This window comes from Bufo bufo, chromosome 5, assembly GCF_905171765.1.
Source record: "Bufo bufo chromosome 5, aBufBuf1.1, whole genome shotgun sequence".
NCBI classification, from domain to species: domain Eukaryota; kingdom Metazoa; phylum Chordata; class Amphibia; order Anura; family Bufonidae; genus Bufo; species Bufo bufo.
Window position 1 is genome coordinate 505,863,788 of NC_053393.1, and position 15,206 is coordinate 505,878,993.

Here is a 15,206-nt window from a genome sequence, read left to right on the forward strand (position 1 = left end):
ATACAATGAAATACTCATGATAGCCTAATAGGTCTTATGCGTTATGCACGGCCTAATAGGCCCTGGTAGATTGTAGACATAGGGCGATTGTTAGGCCCATAGCTGTCATGGAAACCCATTGGCACCCTGTGATTGCATCATGGATGCCCTGATGGGTTTATATAGGGTGCCCCTGCCTCTGGAAAATGACAAGTGCTGCCATCAGCATTGACTGCAGCATTTGAATTGTCAAATTGTTGAGTTGTGGAGTCAATAAATAACCTCATTAGGTGCACAGGAGCGATTAGATGATCACTATCAAAACATCTGAGAGAAAGTATGCATTCTGTGCCCTCATATGGCAGAGAGCAAGTATGGATTCTGCTTGATTAGGTGAGCGATAACATTAACAAAGGTCCATGTTTCTATTTCCCCTGGGATGATATGAAACCATACAGGACATGAGGAGGATTCCTGCATGCTGACTGCACATATCCTGGTGGCCTCTTCTTTTCACACAAGCTGAAGTAAGAGTGGCAAGAATATGGAGCTCCCACTTTAAGCTGCTCTAAATTGGGCTATATCAGCTTTAACTTTGATCTAGCCTGAGGTAATGCCTTAAGTAGCCTCTCCTTTTGCAGTCACGAAGCAGTACTGTCCTTTTCCATTGTCCAAGCACAATATGGGATAATCAGTTATGGGGTTAAAGAGGATTATTAGAGAATGATATTGTTATTAAATAATACAATTTGAAAATATTAGGGGTTGGATACTTTTCAAAATTATTTTTATTGAAGTATAATCAAGAAAACAATGAATTAACATCTTCATATAAAACTAGTCCCAATACATGAGCAAATAGAATAGAAAAGGTGTACAGTGTTGTAAAGAAAGTGACAAGATATTATCCACAGAGTATAGTAATATGTGTGAGACCAATATGTGCTCATAATATGCAAGAAAACCACATAATAAAAATACCTATTGCAAAACCTACAGTATAAAGTATATTATATATGTATATATGTGCAGTGAGTTCCTGAGGAGCCGATGGAGAGGATTGGAGTGGTAATGGCCCTGATGAGATGTTGTGTCACTGTATACTCCCTCAGGCCATTGCTCCCTGGAGATCAGTACAGTAGAAATATGGTATTGAAGATTAGAATGAGGCCAGAATTAAATATATAAAAGTAAATTTTTACAAAGTGCAAAATAAAACTTGTGGTATATCCAGCAGCAGCAAATTCAAAGTGCAGTATTTAACACCAATTGAGCAGGTATGGTGGCAGATTGGATGGCAAAAAGATTTGTAATTGTAGGGACTTGTGGATATAGGTGTCCACTGTAAGATTCTGACGAGCTTTGTCTGGCCTAGTGGTAGTACTTGTCTGTGCTGTAGTTCCTCACCTTGCAGCTGTTTCTGTAAAGCTGCACTTAGCTGATCACTCTGCTGCCTTATTATATAGATACTTTCTTGAAGCTGAATGTTGCTGGTCTCTCTGTATTGCTGGTCTCATAGGAGAATGATATTGGGTTCCAAGAGCAGGAGCTCTGGCATGTGCTTCTTCTCCTCTCAGTTGATGCGTATAAACTCCCTCTCCTGTCAGGAAGTGGAACCATCCAACTCCTACCAAGAGGGGAGGAACAAGGTGGTTAGCCCTGTTCCTGCCAACCTTTGCTAATCATACTTTTTCTTACTGGTAATCATGGCCAAAGCAATAAAATACTTAACATTATACAATACATAACTATTTAAAATTTCAATCACTGCTTGAAAAAGGTTCCAGTGTATGAACTGAAACATTGCTATTGGTGAATAAACTACATGTTTTTACTTAAGGAATTGCCGTGAATTTTCTGGGATTAGTTAAAATTGCAGATACCCCAGGTCTGGGCTACTGCAAATGTCATGCACACAAAAACACAAAGGCGGCAAAGAGTTAAAGAGCTAAAATAATATAATATTAGGAGATGGTGGAGGAGAAGGGATGGGGAAAGGAATGGGAATAGCTTGTGAAAAGTATCTATCTTTCAAAAAATAGATGTCAGCTAGTATGACATCAGCTGACATTTGCAGGAATAAAAGTAACATCTCTATAGACAGAATGTGACCGCAGATGTAATTATGGAGCCCCAAGGGACTGGAATAAGGAAGACAAGTACATTGAGCAGTCTGTTTTTCAATTTTGAGTCTGTATGTACAGATCAGATTAAAAATCACGGATATACACTATAAAGGAAATTTGCCATGATAAAATTATTTATTCCAAAAATCACATCACGATGTATTGTTATATATCAGGGCTGGCCAACCTGCGGCTCTCCAGTTGTTGTAAAACTACAATTCCCACCATGCCATGCTGTAGACTGATAGCTGTAGGCTGTCTGGGCATGCTGGGAGTTGTAGTTTTGCAACAGCTGGAGAGCCTCAGGTTGGCCAGCCCTGTTATATATCAATAAATGCGTGATGAATGCTGTAAGCAAAAGTGATTCAATTCATTTTGCTCATTGTTGCCAAATTGTTTCCCTCTTACAGTAGAGTTTCCTCTATAATCTCGCTACCAATCTCTTTTTTATCACCAGTGGTTTCTTTAACCAGTGATACCATCATTGACATTGTTGTGTTGGGATCCAGTAGTTTGACCAGGGGTATGTTTAATTTTTTGTCTTTGAGGATACGACTTTGTAATGTCATAGCCAACATTGAGTCAATCCCCAGAGAACTGAGAAGAGTGCTCATAGTGATGTCACTTGGGCTGACTCCTGTGAGTTCAGTAACTACTAACAAAATGTAATCTTCACATGTTTCATTGTTACTATTGGAAGATTGGTTTTCTTTGGATATTTGGTCCCAACTATTCATCTCTTCTAGTACCATACTGTAGAACCGCTTTTTCAGTGCTGGAATTTGTGACATCTGGGTTTCATACATGGTTTTAAAGTTAAATTTGACAATTGCTTGACTTGAATTATTTAGTTGAAGACATGTCTTAAGATGCTCGTGAATTTCAACAGTACTCAAGAGAAGTATTCCTTTTGCTTCTAAGAATTTATGCACATAAGGCTGATTGATTAATACTCCAAGATTGAGGCCACCCCAACTGATCGATTGTCCACAGAGGCCCATATTCCTTCTATATTGGCAGAATATATCAAGAAAGGAGTTGGCAGCGGCATAATTTGCTTGTCCAGAATTTCCAACAAATGAACTAGTAGATGAATAGCAAACAAAATAGTCAAGTTTCATGTTTAATGTGGCAAGGTGAAGATTCACAACTCCATCGACTTTTGGGCTAAGAACTTTCTCAAATAGGGACAAGTTTAGATTCTGCAGAATCTTATCATTATAAACAACAGCACTGTGGAAGACACCTCTCACCGGGATATTTGGAAATATTGTTTTTATGAAATCAATGGCTTTTTTTATGTTTTGGTAACAGGAAATATCACATGGTACACTGATTATCTTGGTTCTTTGCTTATGATTCTGAACTTTAGTTAACTGTTGTTCTATTTCAGGTGTTGGTTTTCTTCTAGATAGAATTACTATGTGGCCACCACCATTATTCCCAATAAATTTCACAGTTTCAAATCCAAGACCAGTCAGACCACCTGTGACAATGTAAACAGCGTTATTTTTGAAGAGCATTGGATTGGGTGATGACATTGGTATCAATGAGACAGTACTGTTGTCCAGCTCAATTACAGGTAAGGACTGGGTAGTAAAGTAGCTGGTTTCTCCACTGTAAAAGTCAGATTCACTACATGATGGTTGTATCAACTGTTTTGGAATAATAATGGCGTTTTCTGAAGTAATGGAATAAAGCCACTTATGCAGATATTTTGCATGCTGTTGTAAATATGCCTTCTGGAAAATGTCAGAAATAGCAAGCAAGTGGACATGAATCTTTTGGTTGCTGCTAAGATTAAGAATTTGCCAGTTTGTAACATTTTTATGATCAGATAGGAAAACCACCTCTTTGAGGAGTGGTAATGCATCAAGAACCTCTCTAGAGACATCTCCTACTGTAGGAAGAACAACCATTGAAGTGCACTGCTTATCAACCACCCTACTCCCAACAGATATTACAGGTTGCCATCCACTCTGTTTTGCTGTCTTGGACAAAACTGTGCATAAGACTGACTTTATATCAGATGTTAGAATGGCAAGTTTAGGCTTATTTTTTGCACTTGGTAGTTGATTGTGCAGAATTTCCCAGGCTAAGACAAAGAATGAGATGCAAGGAGCGTTTTTTATCACTAGAGCTTTTTTGACTAAGTAGCAAACATTTTCTGGAAGAGTGACATTAGAGGTTGCTGTTATTGGATAACATGTGGCAACTCGATCACCAACTTGGATTTTCTTAACATCTTTGCCAATTGCAGTCACAACACCTGCAAAATCCAGAGCAACAATCTTATGCTTATCACTGGTCAAAGAGTTCCAGTACAAAGCATTCCCATATTTCCAGCTTGAAAGGCTAATAGGAAAATAATCATCTGTGTGGATGCAAATTTGATCAACACAAATCTTCAAGTCTTTGCTTTGACGCTCAGATAATTTGTGATTGGACTGTTCAGCAGAAATGTTAGTTACCGTATAAGGCTCTGAAGTGTAAAGGGTGAAATTATCAGATTTCTGTAAAGAATCTATTTGCCTTGTTTTCCTTTCAGTGTCAGTGAAAATTATTTCATTGGTATAAATAGAACCATCATTAATCCAGATCTCAGGATGGTCCTTTGGGTTATGATTAAGAATAACCTGGGCTAGTGCCTTAACATCTTGGGGACTTGTGGAGCTAATGTCAATCAGCTGAAATAATAGGTCAGGTATTTCAAAGAGACAAGCTCTTGTCATTCCGACAAAAGCAAATCCAGGGTTAATGTTATCTACTGTACTGTCTACTGTTCTGAATGTCACTGTACGGATAGAAGGCTTAGGGGATTTTTTACTCACTGCTAAAATCAGCTGTCGATAAACTTCACAGCATTTTGCTAGATATTGTGTAAGGTTGTTTGAAATGTTTTCAGATACTCTTTGGATTCCCCACATAAACACAACATCAGTCCATTCACTATTGAGAATCTTTTGGTCTTGAAAATCTGAATCCCAGCTGTTGAATATAATGTAGCTGGGTTCATTCTGCATGTACTTTGATAATTTTTCACCTATTCCAAGAGTGTCAGAAAAAATCAACATTTTTGGCTCACTTTCTGATGTCTGACTGGGATGTGAACACTGTGTCCATTTAACCTGGTAAAATGCTTTGACTTGTTTGTTCATTGTTTGTTTTAGAAATGACAACTTAGCACTTTTTATTTGTACCAAAATTGAACCAGTGTTATCTGCAAAACATCCACAAAATTCAATATACTTCTCTTTTGTTTTTATTGTTTTTATGTAGATGATCATTTCTTCTTGAAGAGGCTGTAGAATCGTTAAGTTTCCTATGGATGATGGGAAGATTGCTGAGTCTATTGCCCTTGATCCCACACAGACTCCCATTTGAAGAAAGCAGTCTAAAATGACTGGATGGATGTGGTACTCATACATTGTTTCTCTGACTTCTTCACTTACTTTCATTTTGGCAATCGCTTCTTTGAGATCATTTCCATAATGAACATCACCCAGATGTTTGTAAGCTTTCCCATATTCAAATCCAAATATGGAGAGCTGCTCATAGATCCTTTCAATTTTAAAAACAGAGGTACATCTACTGAATATCTGTTCAGCTGAGATTCTTTTGACTGAATTTACTATAGAGTTATGTTTTTGGATTTGCCCACTTGCAAAAACATGTGATGTTAGAACTTCAAAATTAGTTACTTTGCCTTCTTTATGTAACTTGATTTTCAGGTCAACAGAGTCTTGGTGAAGAACACAAGGGTTGGAAAATGTTACACTGATTTCTAAAGAGCTTAAAGGTAGTTTAGGTTTTAAACTGATAGCTGCAGCTGCCAATCCAAGTTCTACATAGAATGCACCTGGAATGAGGGCAGAACCCCAGTTTGTATGTTGATAGACATAGGGTGTAATGGTTTTAGACACTATACATTGGAAGTCAGTGAAATCTTCACTCAAGCTACGAATTAATGGGTGGTTGGGACTGGATGCTGTTTGGTTCCCCTGTCTAATTTTTTCAAATTTAATATCTTGCTTGATGTGATCAAATTGATATCTTGGAATTGTTGAGGGAGAAGACTTGTATGCTTCAAATACATTACACCAGTCAGGATTGTATCCTTGTGTAAAAAGTGCAATCAGCATGGAAAATATAGTATCATACTCTTTATTGGATTCTATAGCAGGTACTACTATTGTTTTGGGTCCTAAGGTTTCAATTATGTTTCTTTGTAGTGCCCTCCGAGGGCCTATTTCAATAAAAAGAGTGTGTTCTTTATCTTTTGCTGAAGCTTCTATAGCTGGTTGAAAGGCAACTGGCTCCCGAATATTTTTAGCCCAGTAATCACCAGTGGTGAAATCTCCTTTGGACGCAGGTTTTCCTGTCACTGTTGATATAATATCAACATCAATATCATGTTCCTGTAAATCCTTCAACATCTCTTTTATCTGATTCAATATAGGATCCATCATGTGGCTGTGGTATGCAGCAGGGACATCAAGTACATGTAGAAATATATTATTTGAACTGTAATCTTTTGACAGTTTTTTATTGAGTTGGTCTATTGTCTCACCATCTCCAGAAACTGTGCATGAGGTAGGACTGTTATAAGCAGCAATGCAAATTTTTCCCTTGTAGGGCATAATTAATTTTGATATTTCAGTGACTGTAATATTTCCAATAACCAACATTTTCCCTCCAACAGCTTTGCATTGCAGTGAGCTCCTGTAATAAATGACTTTAACAGCATCTTCTAGCGAAAGAAGTCCAGAACAATGTGCTGCCGCAACTTCTCCAACCGAGTGTCCTAGAACACCATCTGGCCTCACCCCCCAATGTTTCAGGAGAGTCACTAAAGACACTTGAACTGTAAAGAGCATCAACTGTGCCACATCTGGCCTTAAAAACTCATCAAACTCTTGTTCCAACAACTGTACCACAGAAAGATGAGTGTATATTCTGATGATCTCATCTATCTCTATACATTTCTTTCTGAACACTGGCTCAAGTTGTAGTAACATCTTACACATCCCTTTATAAATAAGTCCATTCCCACAAAACACAAATACAATATTGGGACTGGATATAGCTTGGGCAGTGTCTTTTTTCATAATTTGAAGCTGTTGTTGTAATTGAGTTAAGGAAGAGGCCAGAAATCCTATTCTGTATTTGCAATTTAGATGACTTCTTCTGCAAGATGCTGTGTAGACCAAGTTCTCCAGAGTTAAGGAAGTTGACTTGCTTAACATTTGTTTTGTATCTTCAATACAGAGGTGAAGTGATTCGCTGGAAGCTGCAGACAAAATAAAAAGTTCAACTGGTCTTTTTGAATGATATTGAGAATCTTTTTGTTTATATTGTTTAACAACAACGTGTGCATTGGTTCCTCCAAATCCAAAACAATTTATTCCTGCCATTCTTCCAAATATAATGTCCTCTTGCCATTTTTCAGGCCTGGTTGGAATCTCTAGATTCGACTCCTCTATGATTTTTATGCCATTTTCTTTAGAATAATGTAGAGATGGAGGAATAATTTCATGATGCATCATGAGAAGAACTTTTATCAACCCAGCAACCCCAGCAGCAGATTCAGTGTGGCCAATGTTCCCTTTAACTGATCCAATCTTCAGAGGCTTCTTTCCAATAGGACGTATTTTCCCAAAGATGTTTCCTAAGCTGGCAGCTTCTGTTGGATCGCCAATTGGTGTTCCAGTACCATGAGCTTCAACATACTGCACAGAACATGGATCTATTGTTTTATAAATTTGCTCCATTAATTTCTCTTGTTGGTATTGAGATGGTTTGGTGATTGGTGACACCGACCGTCCATCTTGGTTAATTGCAGTTTTATATATTATACCCCAGATTTTGTTGGAATCTTCGATAGCCTATAAAATATAGGAAAAAATAAATAAATAAAAAGTAGATACCGGCAGGTATATCTTATGTACTGTATAACGATAGGTCACTGTTAAAGGGGCAGACTGCTGTGGAGGTCACTGTTAAGGGGGCAGGATGCTGTGGAGGTCACTGTTAAAGGGGAGGGCACTGTTAAGGTCTCTGTTAAGGGGGCAAGGAACAGTGAAGGTCACAGTTAGGGGACGGTCTGCTACGGAGGTCAGTGTTAAGGGGCAGGGTGCTGTAGAAGTCACTGTTAAGGGGGCGGGGTGTTGTGGAGGTCACATTTTAAGGGAACAGAGCTTTGTGGAGGTCGCTGTTAAGGGGGTGGGTTATTGTGGAAATCACTGTTGTCACACATATATATATATTTTTGTGAGGCAAGGTAACCAAAAAATGGCTGCTCTGGCACAGTTTTTTTTTTTTTTTTTACAATTTTTGCCTGACAGGTTAGATCATGTGATATATTATAGAGTAGGTTGTTATAGACACGGCGACACCTAATATGTCTATTGTATTTATTTTATTTTGGTTTTACACAATAAAAGCATTAAAAAAAAAAAAAAAAATGTTTTTGTGTCTCCATTTTCTCAAAGTCATATTTTTTTTATTGTTTTGGCCGATTGTCTTAGGTAGGGCCTCATTTTTTTCACAGGATGAGATGACAGTTCTATTAGTACCATATTAAGGCACATAAGACTTTTTGATCGCTTAGTATTACACTTTTTGTGATGTAAGGTGATAAAAAATGGCCTTTTTACACAGTTTTCATTATTTATTTTTTTTACAGTGTTCACCAGACGGGTTTCATGACATGATATTTTTATAGAGTAGATTGTTACAGACACGGCAACACCTAATATGTCAATTTTATTTTATTTTTTTCGGTTTTACACAATAAAAGCATTTTTGACAAAAAATTATTTTTTGTCTCCATTTTTTTGAAAGCCATATTTGGCGATACCAAACATGTTTAGTGTTTTTTTTATTTTTAACCAATTATATTTGTGGATATAGGAAAAAGTTCGATTTTCTTTTTTACATTTTTCATTTTTTTTTTTTTTTACCCAGACCCACTTGGTTCTTGAAGATCTAGTGGGTCTGATGGCTCTACAATACACTGCAGTACAATGTATAGTCAGATATACCATGGCATCCGGTTGCCATGGTAACCATCAGGATGCTGCCACAGCAGCACTTTGTCCCAAATGGGGAGGAAGCTCCCTCCCTCTACTAACCCTTCAAGCATTGGGCCGCTGCCATGGCAGAGAAGCGGCCCGATGGTTATTCCCTTTCCATAAAACGGTCCCTAAGGACTGTGGCATGGAAGGGGTTAAACGGCCAACATCAGTGCTATCGTGAGAATGGAGGGAGAGCGGGAGGGAGCTCCCTCCCTCTGGTAACCCTTTAAACATCAGGCCCCTGCCTCGAAAGAGCATGGCCCGATGGTTAGCCCCTTCCATACAGCACACTGTCTCTCTCTCCCTCCCCCATTCAGGATGTCCAGCGGTCCTCCCTTCTGCCCTCCACCCTCTCCCCCTCAACAGAATGGCCGAGCGGTGCAAAGTGTCCCCATCGGGATGCTGCCACAGCAGCACAGCGGCCAATGGGAGAGGGAGCTCCCTCCCTCTGGTAACTCTTCAAGCATCGGGCTGCTGCCACAGCAGAGCAGCGGCCCGATAGTTAGCCCCTTCCATACAGTGGTCCCTAAGGGCCACGGCATGGAAGGGGTTATGTCGACCTTTTTCAAGCAGAGTGTCATCTATATGTTACAGCTGACACTCTGCATTGTTCAGTGATCCTGTTGAGGGGGAGAGGGTGGAGGGTGGGAGATAGGACCGCTGGCCATCCTGAACGGGGGGGGAGGGAGAGAGTTACAGAAAATCCGTCAGATGATGGATTCTCTGTAAATCCACAGAGAGCATCCTGCTGTGCGGAGGAAGCACATGCAGCTGTAGAACAAAATTGAAAAAATAAAAATAAACAACCAATTGGAGAAATGATTTGTGCAAATGTTTCCTTAGTCTTCAAATTAAACGTATAACAGTCTACCACCACCTCATGCAATGCCTCCTTCATCTGCACTTTTGGTCTTGTTGACTTCTTAGCACTGTAGAGGCCTCTATATTCAGTACAGGTCAGTGTTATTTGCACAGTGCGTTATATACCCTGAGGAGTCTTCTGATTTGCATTTTTACATGAGGAAACACAGACTAGAGCAGGGTTACTCAACTGGTGGACTGTGGTAGCCAACTGTCCAGACCCCTCCTCTCAACTGTATCTGTGTCCTCAGGAGGGGCATCATAGTGTGGAGGAGGCATTAAGGATGTATCATACTGTGAGAGGAGACACTAAAGAAGGCTTCATACTGTGAGAGGAGGCACTTAAAGGGCCCATCATATTGTAAGAGAAGGTACTAAAGGGGCATCATACTGTGAGGGGTGGCACTAAAAGGGCATCATACTGTGAGAGAAGATACTAAAGGGGGCATCATACTGTAAAGGGAAGTACTAAGAAGGCATCAAATTGTGTGAGGAGGTACTATGGAGGCATTAATTTTGTGAGTGGAGGCACTATGGGACAATATACTCTGTGAGGGGAATCAAACTGTCTGAGGGGCTCTAAGGGGCATCAATATTGTGACGTGGCACTCATGGTACACTCTTATTGTGTTGGAGCCCTAAGGAAATTGGTTGGGATTAAATGTATTGCTATTTTCAGAGCACTACACGCCACTGTTGTCCCTCCTTACATTTTTTTGGGACCTTTTTTTGTGGACCTTTACAAAAGAACTTTAGTACTCCTGGACCAGAGCATCGAGAGAAGGGAGGTAAAGAAGGCAGAGCTACTTTCTTGGAAACACCCACTGAGCTCTGAACTAAATTACCCAAGAAAATAGATATATGTATAAAAAACATGAGAAAGGTGCACTTATCCTTTAACGTTCTAATTTAGTTATGTCAGGCAATAGCTGGCTTTAGTGCTGACACTGGTTAGATAATTTTGCATCTTTCCCTGTGTCAAATTCAATAGTACTCTTTTGGGTATGTATTTAAAATTAAAGTATCTGTCATGCTGTTACTTTTAGCTATACCTGTTATCTGACACAAGAAGGGCCAAGTGATAAAATCAAAAGCTGTTTGGTTTACTTTGTGCTATGCCTCCAAAAGTTACGGCATAACTCTTATTTGCCTTCACACAGGGTGCACTTGAGTGTCAAATTAGCTCCACAGAACACTGTGAGTTTATTCTAAGGAATATCTTTTCTGTAGTTACCACAAGATGAAACTGTCAATACAATTTCTATTGTGATTTATTAAAATGTCAAAAATCATACCTTTTTCAAAGGTTTTAAGATAACAACACCACACCCTTCTCCTCTTCCGTATCCATCAGCTTTGTTGGAAAATGGTTTACTTGTCCCTTCCGGAGAAATCATCTTTGCTTTACTAAGAGCAACATAGATGCGAGGTTCAATTATACAACTGACTCCTCCGCAGATCGCCATACAGCAGTCACCTATTTAAGAAAGGTATTAGCCTTGGTAACAACAAGAACCATTTCTGTTTACATTTATTTCAGAAATAATGTATTTCACTTTATCCTTACCATAAAAGTTTTTAATATTGGAGTGGATCTCTCATGAGAACATGCTTCTCATGATCGATATACTGTAGGTTAATGATAGAATCCATTAGCTTACTTTTTCCCTTTGCTCGACTTATAGTGAGATAAACCGTATCCACCCTTCAAAAACAGGTTTACTCACAATGCCCAACAGAGCAACGTAAAATAATTTTCTTTCAAAGCTGCTTATCTCACATGAGTCATCTCAGATATCTTAAGCCAAGAGCAAAGGAAGAAGACACCAAATGGCAACAATAAAATTCAGCTACATGGCTAGTAGCTGATAGGAAAAAATACTGTGGACTCCTTTTGAGTCCTCTATTATGAGCCCATTGCTCCCCTCTTCGCCATCACCTTGACAGCAGATATGTATCTACCAGTATCCTTTGGTGAGGCAGACTTTGGTGGGGAACCCAAATGAAACCCAGCATATCCCTATTTATGTCTAACTGCCTTTTGCTAGGATTGCCTAGACTAGATATAACTGTAACCTTTCTAGGGTGCAGACTGTCTTGCTAAACCAAGTGCAGAAAATACAGAGCTTTGAAGAAATGAATAAACTACAATGGAGCAATCATTGGGACATGAACTCTATTTATCGCCATATTCTGACCACCATAACCTTTTTATATTTACGTCTATGGAGAGGTGTGAGGGCTCATTTTTTGTGAGACGATCAGTAGTTTTCATTGATACCATTTTGGGGTGAATATGACTTTTTGATCACCTTTTATAAAAATGTTTTGGGATTTGATGAAAAATTTCCATTACTCTGTTAGCCGTATGGTATAAATATTTTTATATTGTAATAGTATGGGCGTTTTTGGACGCAGCAATGTCTATGATGTTTATTTTTTATTGTCTATTTTTTTATTTAATTTTGAGGAAAGGGTGGTGATTAGAATTTTTATATTTCTATTCAGTGACAGAACTCCTATTACTGAATAGAAAATTCAGTATATTATAATGCAGTGCTGCTACCCGCAGGTCTGCATTGGAACATGCCAGTAATAGGCATAAAAGCTTTGTACAGGCTTAGGCCTATAACTACTAAGGAACACCTTCCACAATTTCAGAAAGGGAGCGCATGTTCCCTTTTTTTTAGCTCTCAGATGCAGTGGTAAAATTTTAGGCACTATAGGGCACTATAGAGGACATAACAGAGCACTTAAGAGGCATTTATTAGTCCTAGTAGAATTATAGGGGGCATTATTATTATTAGGTGCACTATAGGGGCTATTATTACTACCAGAAGCCCCATTTTTTGGCAGTATGGTATTTGGGTGCATTGAGGACCACAGCAGTCACATTATTAGGAGTGGAAATAGGATTACACTGTTGGGGCACCAGGATAGGGAGTTTGTGTTGAGTAGATAGGAGGAGGATAGAAACCTGAGGAACCTAGGGTGTATGTGTGAAAAACTCTGGAGAGGTGAGATGTGGCTAAAAAAAAGTTGTCATGGTGGTCGGGACTGAATGGAGAAGATAAAGAAAGGGGACATTTACATCTGGAAAGATTTAACTAGATGTAATATGTATGTAGTGCTACATTCTTCTTAATGTTTGGTAGCACTGATAGACCAGGCAGAATACTTAAGGTCAGGACTGGACTGTGACTGAAATTGAGCCTTGGCATTTTATAAAAAGACAGGACCACTTGTTGTGTGGACAATGTTAAATATGTTTGTTTCCATCCCCCTCCCCCATTTCTGGCCCCAGTGCTAATGGTATATATATTTTTTGTAATATAATCTTTCTTAAAGTTTTTTACATTGTTAATACAAAATATGTGAAAACAAGTACAATTGGTCATCTACACAAGACCGTGTTTCTTTGGCATCTTCTCAGTACAGATTATATGTGCTGAGGGAGTCCCGAATCTGTCCTTCTGACAGCTAGCAAATACAGCCAGGATTTAAATATAGCCCTCATTAAGGCTGAGTATTTAGCCCAGCGCAAATGACCAAACATAACAACTTAACTACATTTCGGGGGCTAGGGAAATCGATAGCCCCAGATGGCGTTTAATTTGGGACCGGATAAGCCTCCAAAATTTTATCGATTCTGGGCAAGACCATACTCCATGACATAAATCAGAGCCTCCGAGGTGGAATTAGTCAATCTGGACTGGGATGGAGTTCGGGAAGTAAACTGAAAGCCGTATATGGCTTTATGGATCATTCTGTGTTTCCCTCCACCCCTTGTTAATAACTACCTTCTTTACCTTATCCCATCCTTGTAGAATCACTTTCTTAGTGTCAATGGAGGGGAAATCTATCCTCCATTGGTAGAAGAGCTGTTTTTCAATATTCTTCTGCTTGTTATGTCCCTAAGTCCCTGATATAATTCCGTCAGTGATTTTTTTCCTTTGTCCCTGACCTACTAGGAGGTCAAAGTTATTGGAAATGTATTCCTTAGAAAGATTTAGAACTCTAGTTCTGAGGATCCCCATAAGTTAAAGGTAAGCTAGCAAGTGTTCATTCCCTAGCTGATGTATCTCCCTAAATTCAGTAAATGAATAGTCAAATTTTTCTTGGATATTCCAAACATCCTTTACATATTTAATGCCCACTGCCCGCCATAGCACAAAATGTTTAAATTCTAAGCCTGCCGGGAATTCCGGATGGCCCCAAATGCTCATGTTCTTTGAGAGCATGAAAGGTAGGTTGAATATTTTATGGGGCCCTTTCCAAGCAGAAATAGTATCTTTCATTAGTAAACTGGTCCTAACTTAAGAGGGTATTGCCGCATATTTGGTGTGTAGTAATGTAGTAATAATGCCCCCTAAATTGCCCCAAGTAGTAATAAGGCCACTATATAGTGCCCCAATAGTTATCAAACGTTTCTCTGTAGTGTCACCAGTAGTTATCATAGGCTCCTCTATAGTGCCCCAGTACTTAATATAGACCACCTATAGTGCCCCCAGTAGTTATCATATCCTACCTCTTTAGTGCCTCCAGTATTTATCATATCCCCCTCTATAGTACCCAAGTAGTTAGCATATGCCCCTCTATTGCACCCCTAGTAATTATAGGCCCGTCTGTAGTTCCCCCAGTAGTTATCATATCCACCTTTATAGTGCCCCCAGTAGTGACCATATCTCATTCCATAGTACTCCAGTAGTTATAATAGGCTCTTCTATAGTGCATCCATTAGTTTATATAGAACCTCCTATACAGCCCTAATTCTTATCATATCCCCATTATAGTGCACTCAGTAGTGATCATATACCCATATATAGTCCCCCAGTAGTTATTATAGACCCCTCTATAGTGCCCTAGTAGTTATTATAGGCCCCTCTATAATGCCCCAAGTCATTTTTATAGTCCCCTCTATAGTGTCCCAGTAGTTTTTTTTAGACCTTTCTATAGTGCCCTAGTAGTTATTATAGGACCCTCTATAGTAATCCTAGCAGTTATTATAGGCCAGTCTATAGTGCCCCAGTAGTTGTTATAGGCCGCTCTATAGTTCCCCAGTACTTACTATAGGCCTTTCCATTGTAGTTATTATAGGACCCTCTATAGTAATCTTAGTAGTTATTAGACGCCCCTCTATATTGCCCCCAGTAGCTATAGTATT

The 15,206-nt window shown here is 39.1% G+C and overlaps 1 protein-coding gene across 1 annotated transcript in view; it reads right to left on the reverse strand.

Moving 5' to 3' along the window:
• Window positions 1–2,509: 2,509 nt before the first annotated feature.
• The window catches only part of LOC121002599 (highly reducing polyketide synthase PKS6-like), a 60,482-nt gene continuing 47,785 nt past the window's right edge, over window positions 2,510–15,206 (reverse strand). The window contains exons 5-6 of the mRNA XM_040434044.1: window positions 11,338–11,519; window positions 2,510–7,990 (exon numbers count right to left, since the gene is read on the reverse strand). Of these exons, the coding sequence (XP_040289978.1) occupies window positions 2,510–7,990; window positions 11,338–11,519 (5,663 nt within the window). The remainder of the gene's footprint in view (window positions 7,991–11,337; window positions 11,520–15,206) is intronic.